Genomic DNA, 24,170 nt, shown 5'->3' with positions numbered 1-24,170 from the left:
ATACAATAAAGAAATCTTTAGTTACAATATTTGGGGGTTACGAGGCTTTTGATAAATGATTAGATCACAGAGTTTACTTCATATTAATGATCGGGCTTCCTTTGAAAGATATTTAAAGTTACTGTTGATTTAAACTGTCACAGAAAATAAATGATGGCAAGCAGGAACATTTTATAGTAGCTTTTATTTTGTTTTCTTATAAATTCCATAAATGTGGTTATAAATGGATGTGCTTTTTTAAAATATTTTAATAAATACATACATCAAACAAGAGTAAAGAGAGTAGTTATCAAATGCAAAACCATAGTCAGATGTTGTCTATCTAGGTAACAGTAGTGTGCCACCTAGTGTACACATGTAAGGCTAAACTTTTGGTATTGAGCTGTGTTCGCCTGACACGCCCTGAAGTTTTGCACATACAAGGGAAAAAGCACATGTCTCTAACACTGGATTACGATACTTCACCTGCAACTGAACAGTGGATATTGAAAGTGAACTATATTTTGCAGTTCTTAGCCTCCACTGCTTTCAGTTATCCTTCATGTCATTGTTTTCTTCAAACATGAACGTTTAAGGTGTGAACTACAAATAACCTCCCCTATTTTTCCTTTTCCAGTCTGGTTATGTGTTAAACCTGTTACTTAGAAGTGTAATTGTGCATTCAATGCTTCCCTGATTCTCCTTACAACAAAAGGATGTAAACACAAGATGATAAATACAGGATGTATTAAAAAAATCATCCGATTTCAAAAGGCTATTTTCGTTTAAACAATGGACATAGACGCTTGCAGTAAAGTTTAAAATATATGGCTGAATATAAAATTTTACATACAAAACGTTCACAAGTGATCAATGTGTCGTACTCGGGCCACGCGGCGTATGTCCGTACGAGAGTCAAACTCCTCCCACACTTTTGCGAACGTGTCTGGAGTAAACGGCTGCAGAATTAAAGCACATTGAAATCGGATGATTCTTTTTGATTCACCCTGTATATCCAAAGTTCTGATATAACACAATATGTTTCATTCTATATTTTTGGACACAGCAGGGGACCCTGACTATGTCCAAAACAAGCACCCATAACTAACACATTAAAGCTATGCAAATACTAAGTATGATTAAAAAGAAATCTGGGATCCGGCCCATAAAAATCCAAAAAACCCAAGTGTACATTTGGGTATTCTTCCTTTCAAGGTTATCTTCTTCTGCATCTCTTTACCACTTCCAGCACAGCTGCTGTTTTTAGATTCCTTCATAGACATCTTATTCTGTCCCCTTGTCTTCCTACCACTGCAGTATATGCTCCTCCTACAGCTTCCAGTGTTTTCCTAAGCCAACTGAGAGACAATCTGGTGTTTCCTGAATCTGCCTGAACCACCTCAGTGAGATCTGTTCAATGCAAAAGAGTAGCTCCACCATGAATGAGCTCCTCTCCCTGTCATTTTAGAGTTAGCCCAGACACCTTCAATTAGATTTTCATTTTACGAGGCAGATGAAGCCACAGGGAGCCAATTCTGGTAACCAGGGCTGGTTTTGAGTGAAGATTTTGTGTTTTTTGTGTTAAAAAAAAAAAATCTTCTGTGCCTTTAATGCCACGTGTGCCATCACAGCTGATGTTTTCTCTCTGTTGGAGGTCTGTGGTGAAAGTCACAAGCGTACACAATGGGCCTTCTATGGAACAATATAAAAATAGCAGTGGTGCTGGAAGCGATCTAGAGATGTGCAAGAAGGGAAAAAAAAAAAAAAAAAAAAAGCACAGCCAAATTTAAATTATGTATAGTTTCTGATTTTTGTGGTTTTTGTGCTTGCACCTTGTAATCAGATGCAATGTTGCTAAATACACAAACAGATGATATACAGGTATGTAAGATGAAGGATGCTTCCCATTGGTAAACAGCATATCTGATGTAATATTCTGTGTATGTTGTTTGTTGGGTTACAAATGACTAAAAACATGTTCCACTGCATCACATGGAAGATTAAGGTCTCAGAGTGATTTGTCCCTGCTTTAGGTTTCTCCTCAGAATTACTGGTCAGGGTTAAAAGGCAGTGCTCTGGATCATCTCATAGGCCTCATTGAGTGTTTTAAGCAGCTCTTCCTTTTCCTTGGCAGGTAGAAAGCTTGACTGTGCAGAGCAAATGTTCTGTAAGACACAAGACAGATTTCACATTGAGCTGGGGAATTAACTTTTAGGGAATGGTTCAGGAATCTGGGAACTTAGTCACACTCTCATCAACAGTAAGCAGTCAGCTAGAAGTTTCATACTCATGTATGTGCAGTGAATATAGAGGTACAGGAGAAAAACAGTGTCTTGTGCATCTTCAAATTCATATACAGATGTTATATGATAAATGCACAGAGAAATATATGGAGCTACTGAAGCATTAATCTTTAAAACACAATTTGCATTTGCTAGTTTTGCAATAAATGTCCTGAATCAGCAAAGATTGATGAGATGAGATTGATGAAGGCAGAAACGATGCAGAATGCTGCAGCTTACTGCTTAATGGCACTGTTGTGCTTTTGAATACTTATGCTTGCTTATCATATATAAAATAAAAAACTAAATGTAACTCCACAATTGGTGACTTTGGACCAGAGTTTCTGTGAATCCTGGTGCAATATGGCATGAAAAGACACCTGTCATACTCCCAGTGATGACAGGCATTCTCTTCTGTCACTGTTCCCGGTCAGGAAATAGTCTGGCAATTAATCCTCCAGTAAAATCAAAATGTGCCCTTTTTACATTATGTTAGTCTTTATTTAACCACAATGTTGCAATTACTGAGCTTTATAGCTCATATTCGTTACCTCTATAGAGCTATGCTAGCTGTTTCCTGGATGTAGCTTCACAATCTGCTATAAAGATTAAATGAGCATTGATCTAAGTTCGCTCTTGGAAAAAAGCCAATTAAAATGTCAGTGTCACCATCCTTTTAATAAGCTCTTGGAAAATTATTCCAAACCTGGTGGAACTTGGATGTGAAGCTCAATTGGTGCGTCTGAGGCTCTTCGGTGAACAGTGGATTATTTCTCCATGGAAGGTTTGGTCCCTGCTTCAATTAACGATGCAATATACCTTGCAATTACACCCCCTGCCTTCTTTTCAAACCATATTCAAATGAATTCTTCCTGTGAACTACTGCTATGATTATTCATGCATTTGATCTCACCAGTCGTTTGAATTCCTCCTCGGTGAATCCCATGTGTTGGTGTGCTGTCTGGTAGTCGTGATGCAGGTTGGAGTTAAAGATCAGAGGGTCATCTGTGTTCAGAGAGTAGTTAGCTTTGTCTTTCATGAACCTGCACGAAAGAAATAGTACGAAAATGAATAGATGCCCAAAGTTAGTTAATATTTAAATAAAATAATTGAAATTTTTTTATAAAAAAAACAGAAACTGACGTGATGACGGGGTGTGTGGTGAAGTCTGCGTTGCAGGCACCTGTTAGCTTACTCGAAATAGGACACGTCTGCAATCAGAACAGCAAAGGCAAAACTGAGAGGCCAAAATATTCCGGTCTTTTTTTTTCTAATTCAATTCAATTTTATTTATATAGCGCCAAATCACGACAAAGGTCGCCTCAATGCTTCCCTGATTCTCCTTACAACAAAAGGATGTAAACACAAGATGAGGTGTTTCTAAAACACCTTTTTCACAGTAGACATTTTGACTTGTGGCAGGAAAAGCACACTTGGAATTAATGATGCCATAGATCCCTTAAGTGCCGCACTAAGGCATCAGAGACTACTCCAAGGTCTTTTCTTTTTATTCTGTACCTCCTTAACTCCTCAAAACTTCCTACTTGTGAAATCAATCTGAGTGTCCCATCTCAAAGGATGTCTTCATTCCTAAACTACATCTGAAGGACGGAGGAGAGAGGAACTTCTTGCAAGAGCTAAAATTGAGGATCCGCAGCTATATACTTTGCAGAAATCTTCTTACCCATGACGTATAAAAGAGCCATGACATAGAGCTGGTATATATGTAGCTGAAGCACTCTAAAGATAAGGTTTCTTTGTGTTCATATGTTGTTTCATTTATTTAAGATGATCAACTGCATGAAAAGGACACAAATATTGTGTCCTTGTCACATTCTGCCATGTTGTGAATTTATCTAAAGGCAGTATGCCTAAATATATAAACCATCATCAACAGCTGACATCTGAGACCAGAAAATACAGCTGGAGGCTACAGCAAAACAATAAACAGAGCTCTATGAGAATGTCTGATTTTATAAAGTGTCTCTTCCACTTGCAGGAAAGGATGCAAGGAATTGACAAAGAGGCAAACATCAAATTCTCCACTAGGGGTCAGTGTATCACTGTCGCTAAGTAGATACTTAGTAGCCCTCCAGTCCACTTATCAATGTAATTATCTAGTAGAACAATCTCATTTCCTGTCTGTAATGAGCAATATGATCAAAGAGCAAAGTACATTTAATAGATTAGATAACTTTGCGTATGATTCATATTTATAATGAAAATGCTGAGAATTTCACACAGTTCTTTACCTCAAAGTGCATGTTTTGAGCCAGCAGTTTTTTGTACAGGTCGTCGTCCTCCAGAGTGCGGTAACCGTGTCCAACACGTTCAGCTTTCAGCACTTCCACAGCCTAAATTTGAAACAGAAATTCATAACATAGAGGTGAAAGGTTATAAAGTGTAGAAAATTGCACATGTCAGCAGTGCCTTCAAGCTATTTCTGGAGGCACATTCAGATGTTATGCCATAGCTGAACTGTCAGTTTAAAGGATGGGTTCTTTAGAGAGCAGCCGTTTTATTTTAGTCAGACATAAAGTGGTTATGCACTACAGAAGTTTGGATGGACATTAAAAAATAAGCACAGTATGTAGACCTATATTGGGTTCTTAAGTATACCGTTGTAGGCCCCACAGGAGTTTGAATGAACCATGCCGCTGCCAGTCAGCAACAGCTGCGAAGGATGCAGTCCGTGTTACCAGGTAGATGTTTAGACAACATCAAACGAAACTGAGAACACTTCTGTAGCTTCAGTGTAGGGTGAGTGGCAGATGTGTGACCCAAAGTGAGCATTTGAGGAAAGTTTGCTCTATTTAAATATCTTGTCTACGCAGTAAGAATGTGCACAGATCTAAATAGAGGGGCAGGGTTTTGTACAATAACTTATAACGAGTAATAACGAGTTACTGCATGATTAGTGACAGCAGCTGTGACACTTTATTTCGACTGGTACTTCTACTCATTTTGAGCACTTTCTGCTACATCTCTCATTCGCACAAATTCATGCAGTGCTTTTATCTATACCTCAATGCTTTTATCTATCATTCACACACACTCACACGATGGATGTGTCAGGGACAACATAAGGCTCAGTATCACAGTGATCCAAGAAAACTGATCCCCTGACTTTCTGATTGACAGACAACCTATTCTACCACATGAGCCGCAGTCGCCCAACAGTCTACAGTTAGTGTTGCATAATTTATTTCAGTTATACTCCAATGATAATGAACCAGCTATCGAAGAAGTTGTGCTAAAATTTGTCTGCTCTCTGCTGGAGGAAAGGGGCCCTCTCAGGGTTGGCCGTGGGTGTGCCTCACATGTTTGTTATGTTATTGGACCTTCACATGTCCGTTGTTGTGTCGTCCTTTACCCATATATAGTATTTACTCAGTGTTAAATGTATTCTTTTACCAGGCTTCAAATGGGCAACACTAAATATAAAACACTTATTTTATTGACATGCCCGCCCTTTTTGTTGTCACTGTGTGGCTTGATCGTTTAGTTTACAGGTATTTTAGGATATATAAGCACTAACATGACTCCACCACCTCACTCAGAAATGTCTCATAGTTGAGCTGCTTACTTCCTTAAAATGCACACAGTACGTATGGAGCAATTTAAAGGCACTCCCAATTTGTTTTCACACTAACCTTCAGCTGGGCTACAGCGGACATAGAGCTATGCTCTTCTTGTTTTCTTTGGACCTCTGCCCTTAATTCTGTTGTTAACATGTGGCTTGACTGTTTTGTTTAAACGTGCTTTTACGGACGGTTAAACAATCAGTAGGCTGCACCAGCCTGTTCACAAATGTCTCAAGTTACTGTTGAACAGCTCACCTCCTTCACCACAGAGGCCGGCCCCACCTCGCCAGCATGAACTGTCCTGTGGATCCCACAGCGTACTGCTTCCTGGGAACAAAATCAATCATGAAACGCAGCAGCAATCAAAGAGCTCAGCCAAACATTTGGTTTCCACATCTGTAATGTGTACCACTGACTTGAGTGCCGTTTATAATGTAGACAGGTTCTTGTACACACTTATTCTGGCAGAAGTGAAAACTTTAATAAACGTTCCCCCAGTGGGTACACATTGAAATAAAAATGAATGTTTAATTTGTCATCGAAGTAAACTAAATATAGAGATGGCATTACTCTGGTTTGAACATCTGGTTTCATTTTAGCATCTACAACCTCTGGCACACCGAGTGTGTCCTGCTTAATCAGCTCATACTGCATGCATCTAATGATCACATATGAAGATAACCTTCAATATTAGGGAGGACTTTGTTCTGTCAGCTCTGGTACTCGTTAATAATTAACGTACAGTGTGGGGGCTTGTATATACATTTCACAGCAGATAGTGATAAATACTGCTCGTCATAAAGAGATGTTAGAAAAACAATGTCTCTCTAAAGGAAAAACAAAGAATGACAAAAATGTAACAAATAAAATGTATGCAATGAATACAATGTAAACTGTAGATTTACTTAATGCACATACAGTTGCACTGAAAGGTTTTCTGTGAATTATTCTAGTGCTTAACGATTGTACACCACGTATCTTCACTCAGAGTTTGAGACACAAAGTTTTAGTTATTTGGGGTTGTCTGAAATAAAAATTCTGTATACAGGGTTGGAAAATACAAACAAAACCCCTTAGATTATTATGCCAGAAGTTTGTTAGAAGCGTTTGGTCAACATGAGCATTCTTAGGTACTTTTAACAAAATTTGGGTATTATTAGTTGTACTAGATGCATTTGTATGTGTTTGTCAGTCCAATGAGTGTGGTAAAACAAGCCCAGCTGTATTTGATCACGAGCATTAACAGAAATTTGAGAGGCCTTGGCCTCAAGAAGTTAGTCAGGTTTTTTTTTCTGGATGTTGTGCAATGACTCCAAAGAAAAAGAACAGCTCACAGAAATCACTGCAAGCCCAAACATTCATATCCAAGACGAGTGCATGCAACTTTCAGCTGCAACTGTGTTATTTACCTATCTATACGCACATATACGCATGCAGGCTGTTTACCTTACACTGAATAACATTACAGAAATGCTTCAGTCATTCAGATGGTATTGTACTTTCTGTTGATGCTTAATGCATAATGAGCCAGCCAACAAAATCCATGCAACATCTGCAGATGCTGCACTGGAATTGCACAACATGGTTTACAACTAGCTTATGAATTACTTTCATTGACGCACAAGCCGAGGCAGTGACTGAAAGGAATTTTTTTCATGCTCACAGATGAAAGTTCATGTAGTGTTTTCTTATACTATTACTACATCAACACGTTGTGTTTGGGGGGGGGTATTAATATTAAAACAGTAGCTTAGTAAATGATTCAAGTATCCAGTGAGGACAAGTTTTAGGCTAAACTCATTATTTACTGTAATGTTTAACTGCACATGACTCAAAAAGACTTCAAGGGTTTGAAATTGTGATTCTTTTTGAGGTACCCATTAGTTATTAATAATTTCTAGTGTTATTTCCCCCCAGACTTTTGTGTTTTCATGCCTTAGTCTTTGCTAGTCATTTGTGTTTTTAGATTCTTACTTTGAAGTTTTTATGATTTTCTTCTTTTTTTCTGCCTCTGCAATCGAATGCCCTCATTTGTTTCACGTGTGTTTAATTGTTCCTACCTACTTCTCATTTAAAGGTTGTTTAAAGGTTGCTGCTGTGAAGTTCCCACTCTCTGGAGGAACTTCTCAGAAAAGCTCAAAATATTTGACGTAACTCATCATAATGTGTTTGAACTGCTGTCATCAGATGACACAGGATATGAAGGCACTGCTGTGCACATTTTCTGAATGTCTGTCTTTTTGTTTAGCCTTCCCTATTTATATTTTGTTTTATTTATTTTGTATATAACGTTTATACCTTAAAGGGTACTGCACTTCATTTCTTAGTGTGCAATGCCAATAAAGAGATTCTGATTCTGATTTCTAATCACCACCAAGTTTGTTTTTCCTGCCTTTCCAATTTTTGTATTCTATTTGCCAGATTTTTGCTACAGTTTCTCTCCTGTGCATCACTGACAGTAACAACAGAATACCAAAACAAACGACCACAGTCAGATCTCTTTAGGAGTATTTAGCTCTATTATTATTGCTACTCTTTTGTTTTCATACTAAAAAAGTATGAAATACAAATTATGATATGATACCTACCCATGCTGGTAATCATAACCCCTCCTGTCTTTCAGAATGTAATTAATGTAAAATTGATGTAATTAACTGATGTAAAATATCCAGCACTTCAGTGCATTAAGTGATTAATCTACTTCCTTCATTAAGGTCTGACAGGGAAAACTGATTACTTACTGTGGTGTTCCCAGAATTAATCAATACTGGCTGGCAGAAAAAGAAATTGGATTTTTCTGACAAGCTTCACTGCATAAGAGGAAATTGGTTTGGGGAAATTAGATTTTTCTCCCATATTTGCTGGATAGAGATATGCATCAGTACATAAATTCTCTATATAGTGGTCTATGCCAGTAAATAAATACAACTTTCTCACTGAGAACATTTACTCTGCGGCTGTACTTAGCTGCAGCGTCAAAAGAAAACTAGGATTATGATAAAATACACAATCTAAATTACATTTTACTGTGTGCTCCTCTAAATATGCAACTAAAATTGGTGATAGTTAAAAGGGCAGAGAAAATCATAGTGATCAATTCTAAGGAGAGCGTCTTTATCATATATTGCAACCAGGGCCAATAGTTTGAGACATTTTACCTATAACCAGAAGAAGAAGGCAAACTCAGGGCATTACCAAAGAAAAACAGATTATATGTCAATCTGTCCTACAGCTGTCAGGATATTTCAGCAGACCAGCAAATAGACTAACGATGTCATAAAGCCCCCATTCCATAGAAGTTATACACCAATTAAATCCACAATGATTACACGCCCACAGTGATATTGCTAAAACATTAATGCAAAGTGTAAACATAACCACGATCACCCGCTTAGTTAAGTGTCTGTGCATGCTCGAGCTTGCTAACTAGGAACTACGATCAAGGCTGTCAGGCATCTTATTAGGTAAATTGTTGTAAAACAAAAATATTGTACCAGCTGAAGTTTTTACCATATATTTCTGTGAGATGATAAAGTCTTTATTCCAGTCTGACTTAGAAATACATTTGCACCAAACCAATTTCTTAAAAAGTACTAAAAACATTTAAAATGTGCAAAAATGTTTACATCCGGTGGTGCTAGAGGAAAAGTCGGGGCATGACCAAAATAGCATCTGAGAAGCATTTTCTCCTAAATCTGTATGTAAGACATCTTACCATGTAAGGAATGAACATCATTCACTGACAGTGTTGCATTAAAATGCAGGTCAATAGAATTTATCCTTTAGGGACCATTTATTTTAAGGTTCCCAAAGGATTTCATGGTAATGCATCCAACGGTTATGAATTTTGACTGTGGAAAATTACGATCCCACAAACGTCTCTCTCCATGCAGCTGTAAAATAAAGCTTCCAATACTCTAAGGATGCCTGAAAGTTAATGATGCAAAAAAAAGCAGCTATATTTATCTGGCCGTAGCCACTCGGAGTATGACAGACTCTACGACTGTAAAGGTGTTTTTTTTAAAGGTATTGTAGTTAGGCATTTCTTTTTAGATTTTACAACTGTAAAGGTATTTTTATGACCTCAAAAATGACATAATACTTTATTGTTACAGCTGAAGGGGGTGAGGCTGGATTATATGGCATTGTTGTGAAACAAAGACAATTTAAAGTTCCTTCTGATGGATGATGTTCATCATACTGGTGTTTCAACAAGCTCACCTCATAGGCCTCCTTGTGTTCAGGATTGGCTTCACAGTTGAGAGACTCATCACCTGCCAAATCAATGGCAACCACTCCCTCATCCTTATATTTCTTACACAGCTCCACAACATCCTTTGACCAGCCTGGAGAATTTAAAACATACATGTGTTACCAAACAGCTTGGTCCTGCTAACTGATAGCACACATGCTAAATGATACATAAATGTGACGACATGATTAATCTTCTTTTATGACAAGTTCAAGACAACTTTAATGAACATTCATAACTGTATTCACCTGGCTGATAATAACAGAGGTTTTGTTCTTAATGAAACAGTCTGTAAAGTCAATGTGAAACCAGTGCCAGCAACATGTGACCTTTGTAACCTTTGAACATACAAACGTGGTTGCTCCATGCTGATCTCCTGGTTTTATTATTATTGCAAAAACACTGTTTCTTATCTAATGTTCAGCACGAAAGCAATAAAGTGTTTCCTCAACTTGGTGCGTCACATCCTGTCTGTTATTACTTCACTCATATCTATTCTACTTTTACATAAATCCAAAGTTACGTAAGTACGCACTGTAACGTGTTTAAGCATAAACTACTCTACCTGCATGCAACAGCTGGTAATGCATCTGTATTTGCTGTCTAAACCATAACAAATTCAGATGTCCCGTTCACAAAGTCACAAATGAAAATAAAATGTAAACAGCTTCAGCCTGTTTTTGTGAGAGTTGTACTAGAAAATGCACGATGGCAGATATGAGTTTCACTTGGCGGTTATACCGGAAACAGCTGCAGGAACGGAGTAGAGCAAAGGACACATCTCTACGATCAGTGCTGCTGCTGCTAACGGTAACTGCTCATGTTACCTCAGTTAGAATTACTGATACAGCAGTTTGAAGTGTGTACTTGTGCAGATACTAGCAGCACTCGTTAGCCCTCTCCTGTGAAAGCTGTGGATCTCTAATGCTTTTTTTTTTTTTTTTTTTTTTTTTTTTTAATAGAATCCTTGATGTTTTCTTGCCTCTAAATACAAGTAATATTGTTATTTTCTTTGATGGCCAAAAACCTCAACAAATGTTCAGTGATCAAATCCTTCTGAGGATTAATCCTAATTACTTTGGAGCTATTTAATCAATAACCACTGAGAGAAAATACCAAAACCTGAGGCTTTCTCATTACCCTCAGATATCCTTTTAAGTGCTAATTAGGGAACGTTTATCTATGATCATCAGTTCCTCCATTTTCTTAACGGTTTATCAAATTCAGTAATAGTAGGTGACTGGAGCCTATCTCAGCTGTCAAGGAGTGACAGAACACCCTGCACATGTTACTGGTTTATCACAGCTTGTGACAGATGTAGAAAAATGAATAGTTTACAAACTGTGGGTCTCCAGTTATACCTAAATACTACACCACAAAAACTGTGATGTTTTGAGTACCCCTGGTCTTTTTCAGACAGTAATTCCCATAACATCACCACACTAAATCACACGCCGTTTGTAACATGATTCTGGGACGTATAAATGGGTCACAGGATAGAGAGTATGTCTGCTGACACTGGGCCAAGGGTGAGGTAGATGATGCTGACACAGAGGGATGGACTACCATCTACACATACAGCTAATTTAGAATGACCAAATAACCTGACTGTGGGAAAAGTTAAGCACCTGAATCACCCAGTGAGGCCAATATATCAGCTGATATTAGCTACTTGTTGATGTATTAGTATTACTATTAATGACAGCCAATAAATAAAATAATAAAGCAAAGCAGACATGGGAACCACCCTTAGTTTGTCTGCCAGAAGGGAATTCTGTAGCTTCCTTGTGTGTAGCACATTTATATTGCACATTTAGTACACCACAAACTTATCAGCTAACCAGGCAGAGCCAAGCAGAATAAATAAGTAATCCAGGTCTTTTAAAAATATATTTACACTGCACTGTCATTTTTCTAAGATCTTTGTAAAACCTCGTAAACATCTACACAAATTTTAGGGAAATCTGTCAATATATTGTGTATCTGAGAGGAGAAAATATTGGCTCATATATTCGATTTTTAAATAACCAAATAGTGGCAAATCCACTATCATTCAGGCTCTGAACGATAGTGGATTTGCCACATGCAAACTCCTCACAGAAAGGCTCCATCCACCTAGATGGTTTGTCCTCAGAAACCTCTGGATGTGAGTGCAGTGCTAACCATCAGCTGAACTAACACAGTCACGTTAGCAATTTCATTTTATGAGCTCAAAATGCTTTTAAAACAGTCCATCAGACATTCATACAGTGCTCATTGGAGACCAACAATTTGTAGCATATTCATTTGAAAGAAATACGAAAGGTTTGCATATCTATATCTATCTATATCTATATAGTATAAATTAAGTTAGCATGTTGTGTTTTTCTGTGGCGCTTGTGTTCATTTTATTTTTATTTTCTAAAAACAATAACTGAGGCAGTGGCTAAGGCAGAACACAGTACAGCAAGAAACCTTATCTCACAAGGTTGTGTGAGCAGACAGGAGCATGAACAGTTCATTACTTGGCATGTGGCGCATGCAGCATAGAATGGACCTGGCTTTGATTTTGAACTCTCTCTCCCCCTCGCTGAGGCCCTCGTTAACCAGTCTCACCACCTCATCTGGGCTCAGGTCGCCCCTGAGCAAAGACAACAAGAAACGTTCCAGTAAATGAATCAGAAGTTTATTTGATCCTTTATTTGAGCTGTGCAAACCAAATACCTACTCTTCCTGGTTCCATGGAATTGGCTTCACTCCACTGTTAGCTAGAAGATGTGGGCTGTATCTAACTTCAACATAAATCACTCCTTCTTTGGCTTTGTCTTCAACAAACTCACGGGCTATCCTTTTAATGGCCTCTCGGTCTCCACTGAGAATTGAAACAGAAAAACACAGAACAAATTAAAATGCCCATTAGCTCTGATAAGCTTATCTCAATGATTAAAAAAAAAAAAAAGCAAAAGCACTGGCCACTCCTAACCAGCTATCTATACATTACTGTTTTTCACAATGCGCAGTATAAGCATTTCTAGGAGTTAGCTCAAGTGTTATTGATATGATCTATGATACGGGACGTATTTTTTTGCTGATTGACTTATAATCTGTATTAGATTAAATTCGCTGACACTGACAACTATTCCATGTTGTGCATAATGATCCTCTCGGCTTTCTTCTACAATTTAAAACCAGGTGAAATAAGCAAAATGTTTTTATCATTTACACTGACATGTTAAATTATGTACAAATTCTTCCAAGTGATCTCACCTTATTGAAATTATGTTTAATACTTGGTGTTGACACACTGTATGAGATCCAGTGCACATTGGAGAAGCATAAGTACAAGGACTTTAAGGACCCCAAAATGTTGAATGCCCTTTCTGACACAATGTCAAAGGAATTTGTTTCTCCTCCTGGGATCAATCCAGGGAGTCTCGTTTGTTAGGGGAATTTGTAAAACACTTTCTTTTCAGATGAAATAGTTTCATAATTTTCTGCATGACAATACAATACTTTCATTCTGGGCGAATACTGAGAGAATTAGAGCTTTCCCTCTTTTCCAGCAGCACGTTTTCACTTGCACATCATGTGACTGCAAACAACGCTGCTTCCAGCATTTACAATGAAAGCGAAAGCTCATTGACCAGCCTTGAATGCATGTTCTGCAGTGTCCTCACAGTAACCCCCTCAGAACACACACACAGCCTCATCACTGCCAAGCTCATACAACAATTCGGCCTAAGCTCAACTCAGCCTAGCAGGTTCCCTGTGTTGTTGAAGCTGTCCTGGCTTTAAGCGCCTTGATTCAGAAGAGTCCATTCAGCACAACTGCATGAAGCATTCCAGACATTATACAGACCGTCATTGTTGAATTCTTTTATGGCCATTGAACATTTGAAGGCCTGTACTCGGTCTTTTTAAATGTTTGAGGCCAGTTACTGCGGGAACTAAATATAAGACAGAGTGACACTGGAAAGGAACCGAGAACAACTTCACTCTAGTTTTAATTTGGCTGCTGAAGTGGAACTTGAGCTCTGTAATAATGTGTTCCTCTTCTGTATGTCTGACATTTAAAATCAACCCCCTGTCATGGTGCACAATTATATTGCATAATCCTGCCAGGTCAGTATCATCAGTCACAGCTATACCACACATCCTGATTTCAAAGACTTTGGATGCACTATGACTGTAGTAGCTACATAATAGGGAAATCTGTCATGTCAGTGTGATAACAAACTGCTTAACTAGGCTATTAGTAACTCGTTCTTTGCACCCAGGGTCAGCTGATCAAGAGGGAAACACCTTAGCTAAGTATGCAACTGAAATGTGGCACTTACGCAATTACGTGCATATACTCGTTGAACTTTTCCAAGAAACTAGTGAGGGTGCCAGGCTTTTCCACAATGATCCTCTTCTTCATCTCCTCCACAGTATTCACAGGCAGAGTTTTACCACGCCTCCTAACATAGGGCAAAAAAAGGAAATAGAAAAATGTAAAAACTGCATTGAAATGTAAGCATTTAATTTTACCCTTTATAAATGTTTTTTTAAGTGAGTTGTGTACTTTGTTTAAAAGAAATTTGGAACAGCAGTAATTTGTGTGACATAAACCACTAAAAATCTGAATAAAAACATTTGACTGTTTTGGTGACTGATATTCATCACCCAAGCCTTCTGAGATGGAGTATATTGCTATTTTGCCAAATCAAATGAGATGAGAACTACCTGACTAGGAACAAATGGTAGACAAATGTCATAAAAAATATAGCTTGTACATAAAGGAAGCTTGTAGCCTCCTGAAATAAAATGTAAAGCCACTGCATAAGTGACTTAAACCTCCACTCTTTCAAACTGCCAGCAGTTGGCTCTTCTGGTTGGAATTTAAAATTTTCAAAGTAGTTAAGATTCAGGGCACGGCTACCTTGTGTGTTTGATGTCAGTGAGTATGGGCCTCTAACAATAAAGCTAAGAAATTACCAATTTTGCTCTGCACTTATTCTCTTGGAAAATAACACAACTGCTGCCGTAGCATTTTTTTCATAAATGAATCTACACTAGGCATGTCACCAGAACTAATCTTTTGATATTACAATTTTTAAGGAACAACGCAGACAGTGTCAGCAGCGTATGTACCGAGGCTCACATTGTTCAGAATTGACATGGACAGCATACACCTGCCAATGTTTTTGTAATACCCTTACATGCTGAAGAAGAAAAATGCCCACAAGCCACTGCAAAAACTACACTAGAAAGATGGCGACTAGAGAGCAGCTCTGACAATAACTCCACCCTGACTCACTGATAAGAAAGAAAGTTACAGACAGGCATATGTTTTCCTCAAATACAAGTTACCTCTTTTTTGAGACAGCAGGCAGTGACATGATGAAATCAACTATGCTCCATGTTTGCAACGGCTAATGCTCACGCTAATATAATGCAATTAACATTATACCAGAGGTGGGCAACTCCAGGCCTCAAGGGCTGGTGTCCTGCAGGTTTTAGATGTGTCTTTGATCCAACACAGCTGATTCAAATGGCTAAATGACCTCCTCAACATGTCTTGAAGTTCTCCAGAGGCTTAGTAATGAACTAATCATGTGATTCAGGTGTGTTGAGCCAGGGTGAGATCTAAAACCTGCAGGACACCGGCCCTTGAGGTCTGGAGTTGCTCACCCCTGCATTACACCGTGCAGTAATGTTAGAAGGCGACTCGACAGCCATCCTAATTTCAGTCTGTGGCCTGTCAACAAAATATAATGTTAAGATTTTTACTCAATGGTCTACCTTGACCATATCAGTGATTTAAAACTACTTTCTAATAAAGGAGTTTATTTTCACCAATAAAAACGATATCAAGAGTCAGTGATTTTGGTACTATGTAAAAAACATTCTGGCATCCTAGTTCACGCTCCATATTACAATTTCCCAAAGCATAATTCCTAATGGGCCAAATGCCTTTTGAAAATAAAGCCGGAGAATTTCTTTTGGCCTGTATCATCCAAAATACCTGCCATGACAGTTAATATCTAAACGTCCATAATAAAAAACGAATACAATTTAAATATATTAACTCACTTGGCAACATCCATAATGGTCTGCACCCTGATGGCTCCATCCAGGTGCACATGCAGCTCAACCTGTGAATGAGAAAGTTTGTTACCAAATAAACTGATTATCAAAAATACTTCCACGCAGAAACCTGGTGGAGTTTATAGAAGACAAATATGATGTCAGTGGAGCAGCAAGCAAGAGCAGGGGTGTGTTGCAATTCTGTGATTTGGCTGCAGCCCATCGTGAATGCAGTATGCATGACAGAGCAACAAGTGGTGAAAAGGCCAGCAGTGCCAACGAAGGGTCACAATAAGTATTCTGGCTCTCCTTCCATCGCTGTGAGTGCTGATTTTTCCAACCAGATGACAAATGATAAATCTCTGCCCCTCCCTTAACAGCTGAGACCTTGGTTGTCACAGCGAGGTTCAAATGAAAATTTTCCTACCACAGACATTTAATTCTAACCTCTGGTTAGAAGTGATGATGAGCAAAGAACTAGGCAAGGTTATTGAAACTTGTTTCAATAGAAGTTTAATCTTTTTATTGCATTAATCAACTGGTTAATATGCTTTAATCGGCTTCTGATTGAGCAGTGGGAACCGACACAGGACACTGTTTTTGCCAAAGCTTAAAATTAGAGAAACTTGGGACAGTTTAGGACATTATCTGAAGATGAGGTAGGGTGAAGGCAGAACACATGGTAACCACATGCACACTGTGATTATTAGCACTAATCTCACATTGGCTGTATTCTCATGTGCGCCTCTATCAGTGTTTACAAAGGTTTATGCTGCAGTGCACATGTAAAAAAAAAAAAAAGCTCATGTTTTTATTGCTCTGAAGCAAGCAGGGCTCAGTGGGAAAAGCTGATGTACTCACTTTCATGCTCCAAAATCATCAAATTCTGACAGCTGGAATGTTTATTCACCATTTTTTGCTTCTTTAGAAATTGATATTTCACATTAAATAAATATTATAGAGAAAAGTGTCAGGCTCTGAAAAGACTTATTAAACCCTGGACAGCTGAATTTAAGAGCGCCGGGATTTCTGATGTCCTACTGTTTCCCTGGAAAATGCCAGATGTTGTGGGTTTGCATCTTTTACACCTGGAAAAGCTTGGCTTCATCCCATATGGTTGAAACCATGTTTCCAACATAAAAGGGAATTCAAAGGCTTGATGTCACTGGCACCTGTTAAAGGATGGGTTTGGAAATATGGCAAATCTCTGTGCGGTTTTCTTTTTTTTTTTTTTTTTTTTTTCTTAAATGACATCAGAAACAGCAGTATGCGACATTACGTGATGGCAGAGCTTCAGTTCATCGTTTGTCATTTTTTTTTTTTTTTTTTTTTTTAAATAAATAGGACAGGGGGAATGAATGAGAGAAAGAGGGGGAGAGAAAGAAAGAAAACCAAAGGGGAGAAGAGACGGTGAGAAGGGGGGGGGAAGAGAGAGAAAAAAAAAAAAAGAACTCCTGGGTCACCTGTATGGAGAAAAAAAAAAAAAAAAAAAAACCAAACAAAAAAACAAACAAACAGAGGAGACAGCAAACAACAAAGAGCAACATAATAATAGAGAAAACAAAGCACCATCACAATAAACTAGCTAGTCATAGATATCAATATTTACTAAATAATAAACGATATTGTGCAGCACGCAAGATAGACAGCGCACAGTGTGCTTTGAGGCAGCAGCCAAGAAAGCTTTAGTCCGCGTCTGTGAATACCCATGTGTGCATACCTGTGTGGATCAGCATGCTTGCATTCCAAAGGTTTCTCCATGTAATGATCTGCTAGGGAGTGTGGGGGGGCCACAGCCCCGTCCTCCAGGGTGTGAAGCGGGTATGGAGGAGATCAAAACTCCAGACATCCAGAGGCCCCCAGAACACAAGAGACCAAGGAAGACCAACAGAGGGGCAGCCGCGCCACTGTTCCAGTAAGAGCTGAGGAGAGTCCCAGATGAGGGCTCGCCCAGCAGCCGCGGAGCAGAAGTCAGGGGGAGTTGCAGTGACGCGCCCGTGAGCTCCGCCGGCCCCCAGCTGTGCCTGAGTGACCGAGCCCCAGGCCGAGAGGCCGGGGGCACCCCACCTCCAAAGGGGCCCGAGCGAGCCCCAGGCCCCAGGCCCCGACAAGCGGCCGCCAAGGAGTGAGCCGGTGTGTACCCGGACGCCCACCCCCAGACACAAAGAACCACCAACACACCGACACCTGAGGGAGTCCGCCACCGGCAGGGGAAGTGGTGGTGGGTGGAGATAGGCCTCCAAACCTTGGAGGGCCTGAGGTGTCCCCAGAGAGGTGGCGTCTGATACCCAACCTGACATATAGACACAGACATACAGGCACACACAGACACAAACATCCATTCCCACCCTCATGCTCTGTGCGGTTTTCTAAATAATTTTTCATATCAGAACTTTCAATAATAACAATGAATAGAAATGATTTAATTGGAGCTGTTAAAATACAGATCTGCAATATCCTATCTGTAGCTCTGCGCTTGACAGAAAGAGGCTTTATGCATTATTAAATGAAGTTATGTCGGTTAAGCCACACAACCTTCTTATCATACTTCTGTCTAAGAACAAGCCTAAGCTGTGAGTAATGTTAAAAACAACATCAGCACAGTATTTTCATTGCATCAAATGTTCTGAATTTGAGTGTGCTGCCATGCTGGCCTGTGAAACTTGTGACAGAACCATGAAATCCCAATTTTATGGAAAGATTACAAAGTCTGTCTTTGTCTATTGATCACTTTAGAAAAATGAGTAACACTACTCAGTTTTCAGTAACTCTGGTACTTTGAAGGCTCCAGATTAAAGTTCATAAATTAACTCAGACAGAAAATTAGCAACTATTAATACTTACAAGTTGCTTAAAGTGTTTCACATTATTAGCTTCCAGCTCTACATGTACAGCTTTATGTTTTTTTTCTGTTTTATATTGTCATGCCAAAACATAATAAATAACAATATAACCACCAAATGCCATCATGTATTATATATACACATGAACGGGGCAGGGATGGCTCGGTAGGTAGAGTGGTTGCCCCATGATCGGAAGGTCGGGGGTTCGAATCCACTGAATGGCTACTCTGAGGTACCCCTGAGCAAGGTACCGTCCCTACACACTGCTGCCTGAGCACCTGCTTAGTGGCTGCCCACTGAGTGAATGGGTCAAATGCAGAGGAAAAACAAGTAATTTCCCCATGGGGATCAATAAAGTATGCATTATTATTATTAATACATATTTTCCTCTTTTTTGTATAGTACGCATGACTTTGAAAGTTAGCATGAAGCTGAAAGTTTTTACATAAGAGTTTTGTTAGATAGATATGCAGGTATTTCTGCTGCAATCATGGTGTCAGACTCCTCAGAGCAGGTGTGTCACCCATCAAAGAAGAAACTGAAAATTTAAAAAGTTTCAACCACTTAACTGTATAACTGCATAGAAATTCCCAAATATGAGATGAATTAAGTATTTCTCACTATGATCTGTTTCCGCCTGCAAAAAATCTTCAATGACCTTGCACTTTTTGAAAAGACTGAAAGGACTTTTTTCAGAGTCCAGTAATATCCTATTGAAACACAACAACTTAGTAGAAAATTGCTAGTTGGAGCAAGATTTGCTTCTATTACATGAACTGTCTACACAGCTCCGTAGCTGCATCCTTTTTGGTGTGACAATGGTAACCAAAGAGCAGATGTTTCTATCCAAATGTTCACCACAGAAATGCGTGTGCATCTTTGAGGTTGTTGATGTCCCTTGCCTACAACACCACACAAAAGCCGAGCGTGTCAGCAATATTGCATCCACATGGCTGATGCAGACAGGAGACAGCTGGGTAATCAAGTTCAAGTTCAGGGATTTCTTTCTTTCAGGAAAATAGCAGTTCCTCTAGCACATTGTGTGCCTTATACAAACCAGTGTCACAAACAAGCTGTTTGTGAAGCTGCTTTTTAAGAAAATGACCACTTATCTACTCTGTAATTATTAGGCAATCCTAAAATAGGAAGTTAAAAAGAGGTTTGGACAGGATTCCAGTTGGGTCTATTTTGAAGCAACATTTGACTTCTGTCATCGCACAAAACTTTATGTTTCTATTTGCCTTAGCACGTTTAATGTGATGCAGCTGTGCAGCATTAAAACATAACAGAAGCTCAATGAGAGCACAGTATTCAGTCTTACTGAAACGCTTTCACAGATTTCTGCTATTTTATAGATGAAGCAAATATTGTGTGATCAACAAAAATAATCAATCAGTGGTGATCATTTGCTACTTTGCATTACAGGATTGTACATTGAATATGTTTGGTTTAGAACAGGTGGTCTGATAAAATAAGACATGCAAAGATGCAAAATGTTTAGTGTCATGATGTATGTGTTATGAGCCATTTCTTTAAGAAATGAATTATTACATTAGCAGACACCAGACCTAAGACAGCAAAGAAACCCGCTGAAACTAGTCTGACCAAACTTCCTGAAATTTTAAGCACCAGTCTGCAGAAAAAGTAATGTGAAAATTTGTCATAACAGTACTGTTCAACACTCATAGCTTATTCTTTGTTGACATTGGCTGTATTTCAGCTTTATGTGATTGGAGTTAATTATTGGAAATACATATGTCAGGTTGCCAAATATGACACTATGCATAGATTAAATTCTTGGACCCAGGAACATGAAGACAACATTTCTCCCATTTATTTTTTTCACTCTCATTTAGATGTGATGTGCAACTACTGAAACTTTAATCCAGATCCAGAACTTCCAGGTTGGGCCAAACATCGAATTAAACTCTTTTTGAGTAATCCAACTAAGCAACAAAACAAGTCATGTAGCCTCATAGGTGGAGTTAATTCGCTTAACACAACCATAGTTTAGCAAACACAACCCAATGATCACATACCGCACTAATCCTGAACTACAGCACTGTGATGCATTCAGCATATACAGTAAAACCTGTTTGGTGAACCGGTGACAGTTGTTGCTGCACACAATGAGCTCTTCAACTGCATATTAGTGTGTAATGAGATTATCTCTTCCAGCAGCCACCGCACCCTAAGGTTAGGTTATCTCCATTTACAAATTTTTCACAAGCCAACATCACGTGACCTCAACACTACATGGCAACAGAACCCACATCTTTTTCTCTGCTTCTAAGAAGGTAACAGGTTTCAGGCTCCAAAGGGCACCAATATACACTTCTTGCCTGTGTGCCTGATTTGCATGTCAAACTGTCTGACTAATAAACGTTTATTTGACTGTTAAACTTTGTTATGGTCATCGGTTGTCAGTATCATCCCTTTAAAAGTATTATTGATAAGCTATATCAGGAAAATAATGTAAAAGTTGTGTTTCGTTTGTTTATTATTCAGCGAGGATAGAATCCGGCGCATTAAGCCTTTTATGCCACGAGCGGACATTAATTCATAAATTTTTAACTGCCACGATCAAGTTTTGAGACCTTCCCCAATTTCTTTGCTTTGCGGCAAAAAAGCATTGAAATGAAAGGTGCTGCACACGGCTCCTTTCATTCATACAACAGGTTTTGTCCGTTTAAAGGAGGGTAGCCAAATTTCAAACTCCAAGCAAGAAAAATAAAGTTTTTCCGTGTTTGAGTGCGGGTATTACGACAGCAGGAAGGAAGTTGGGGTTTTTTTTTTTTTAAAGTTAAACTTTATTTTATGTTTAATTTTTAAACCTTTCTTTTGAGTCCTTTTTTGTCGTGGGGGTTCTCACAATATGGTTCCCAAACAGTGTCAAAGCAGGCGTACCGGGCGTAAAACCATGGAAAATTGAAAAAGAAACCGCTTGAATTATTAAAGCTCACACTACAGTGAGCCGGCTGAGCTGTGAACGTACCTTCGGCTTGCTGAATACTACTTGTTCAGATGAGCGATCGGCCATCGTAGAGAAAGCGTTGTGGCTGAGCCTGCTGGTGTACAGAGAGCTGACGAGTGGAGAACCGAAGCTTATCGCCGCTCGCCTTGCTATTATATGCATGACTCAGGGACACGCCTTCTTTCCCCTCCCAAATGCAAAAAGCAGCGCCAAGAGGCTGTTTTTTGCTGGACTACAAAGTGAGAAGTGATGGTGTGCAGATCAGCAACAGGCTGTGCGCTTTAGTGTGCATTAAACATGCGTAGCCTTAACAACAGCGAGCAGAAGGATTAATGGCTCTGTTGTCTGTGGCAGCAGCTTTGCACCCATGTGATGGGAGCTTTGTAGCCATCTAATTGGCCTAATAATATGAAACCAGCGATTTCGTTTGCATTTATTCAAATCTCTGATCACCGACCCCAGAAAAGAACAATAATCACAAACAAAAATATTAATTTTGTTGCAATAAACTTCACTTTGGAGCTTTTAAAAGAATCCGTTTACCTCAAAGACCATTGGCCTACTTCAAATGCTTCAAATAGCTGGCCGTGGAAAGTGCACAACCTCCTAATCCCAACAACAGGTTAGACTCTTTTTCTGTCAGCATTAAAAGTGTTGAACTCAGACCTGGATTAAGGGCTGAAACCGGTGTAGTTTATCTTTAGGTTTTAGTTGGGAAACAATAATAATGGCACCATATGGCAGTGGGAAGCATTATTTTTGTATTTTCAGATTTCATATCACAGAGATAAAATGGTTAGACTTTTAACCAGCTGGTCCCAGTTTCTCATACCACTTACAAAAAATGTAAAAAGCACATTCGCAGCTTTGGTTTCCATCATCTGCAGCTATAAAGACATCATGTTTCTCTTGAAATGTTTATCACTAATCTGCATCTCTGAGGCTGCTGTTATCGCATTTAAAAACAACTTCACATAGATGCAGAATTACTGCAATGTCATTTCTGTCTGCAGAAAGCAGGCAACTGGTTAACCAATCTATAAGTTATGCAATGCAGTGACGCAAAGAAGCTGTTTGAATAACTGTTTAACACATAACTGTAACTGATGCACTATTAAATAAAGTTAAATAAAATTTGAATAAAAGGTATGTGAATAAAAACCTCTGGATCAGATCACAGTTCTAGTCCATTTTGATCAACATTTGACTGCATGGAAGCCCCCGGGTCAGTAACACTGCAGCATCAAGCCTCTCTTTAATCTGTTGTTGGATGTTACACACAACATTACAACTGCTTGATGCCTCTGCTGTATCATGTATCATATAATTTGCTTCCTTTTGCATTTTTTTTTATATATAACTGAAAGAAATATATATTACTGCATGCATTATTGCTGCATTATTCTACAATAAACATGCAATATTATTTGCATTTGGAAGGAAAACGTTAAAGCTTTATTAAACACATTGTTTTCCACCAATTTTAATGTAATATAATAATTAGTTGAGTGAGATTTATAGAAACCTGCCTAAAGGAAAAACATCTCTGTGTGTATGGCGGAGGTGTGACATGTGAGCATTATAACAGGATGCGATGGTGAATTCTAATGAAGAGGATCAACCTTATGTGAATTCAATGAAGCAGAAAATGAATTGTTATGTAAGAGTACAAAAACCTGTTTTAGGTGATGCTCAAATTGCAATAATATTTCTGCCTAATCAAAACTTTTTGTCGTCTGCTTTGACAACACTTTATAAAAACCGTACTTTCTTTTTTACACAAAGAACATTTTGGTCCATGGGAATCTAAAGACAGTGAGCACATCCTCTTTTAACTTGAGTCCAAACAGCTGTGAACAGAATGTCAAACTTGCGTGCTATATTTTCAATCTGCTTTGGCAGCAGATTTTGCATTTTAACCAATGCTGACCTCCCCTGAAATCAGCCCAATCATCATTGCCAGTCACATGTGACCACTCTCCACTTAGTTTCTACTTTCAATCCACAGAAGCCTTCTGTTTGCTGACAAAAAAACACTAAAATGATTCATAATAGTGACATTTCTGTATGAGCCCCTTGTTCTTTTTCTATTATAAATTATCAGCATTTTTGTTATGAGATAGTAATTCAGTTTTCTTTGCTGAGGTTTTGAATATCCTGCTTCCAATTAAACGGGCCAGAAGAATTTTATTTGTGAGGCCTAAAGCT

General features: G+C 38.7%; 1 protein-coding gene across 2 annotated transcripts; it reads right to left on the bottom strand.

Moving 5' to 3' along the window:
- Window positions 1-165: 165 nt before the first annotated feature.
- ada (adenosine deaminase) lies at window positions 166-22,179 on the bottom strand. 2 transcript variants are annotated; one of them, XM_086278805.1, is made up of 11 exons: window positions 21,984-22,179; window positions 16,152-16,213; window positions 14,414-14,536; window positions 12,805-12,948; window positions 12,602-12,717; window positions 10,067-10,191; window positions 6,101-6,172; window positions 4,514-4,615; window positions 3,405-3,472; window positions 3,175-3,304; window positions 166-2,144 (listed from the first exon to the last, which is right to left on the bottom strand). In XM_086278805.1, exons 1-11 carry the CDS (start codon window positions 22,122-22,124, stop codon window positions 2,040-2,042), a joined length of 1,188 nt encoding a protein of 395 aa, XP_086134931.1. In that variant the 5' UTR covers window positions 22,125-22,179; the 3' UTR covers window positions 166-2,039. The 2 variants fall into 2 exon arrangements, with proteins under 2 accessions (XP_086134931.1, XP_086134932.1); XM_086278806.1 differs by lacking the exon at window positions 21,984-22,179 and adding an exon at window positions 17,866-18,202.
- Between the last annotated feature and the right edge of the window lie 1,991 nt (window positions 22,180-24,170).

The sequence above is a fragment of the Aulonocara sp. 'chitande type north' Nkhata Bay genome, linkage group LG20 (assembly GCF_057382095.1).
Source record: "Aulonocara sp. 'chitande type north' Nkhata Bay isolate Kocher_YH1m ecotype deep benthic linkage group LG20, A_spYH_male_GT1.1, whole genome shotgun sequence".
NCBI classification, from domain to species: Eukaryota; Metazoa; Chordata; class Actinopteri; order Cichliformes; family Cichlidae; genus Aulonocara; species Aulonocara sp. 'chitande type north' Nkhata Bay.
This window is presented reverse-complemented; position numbering and strand designations above follow the sequence as displayed.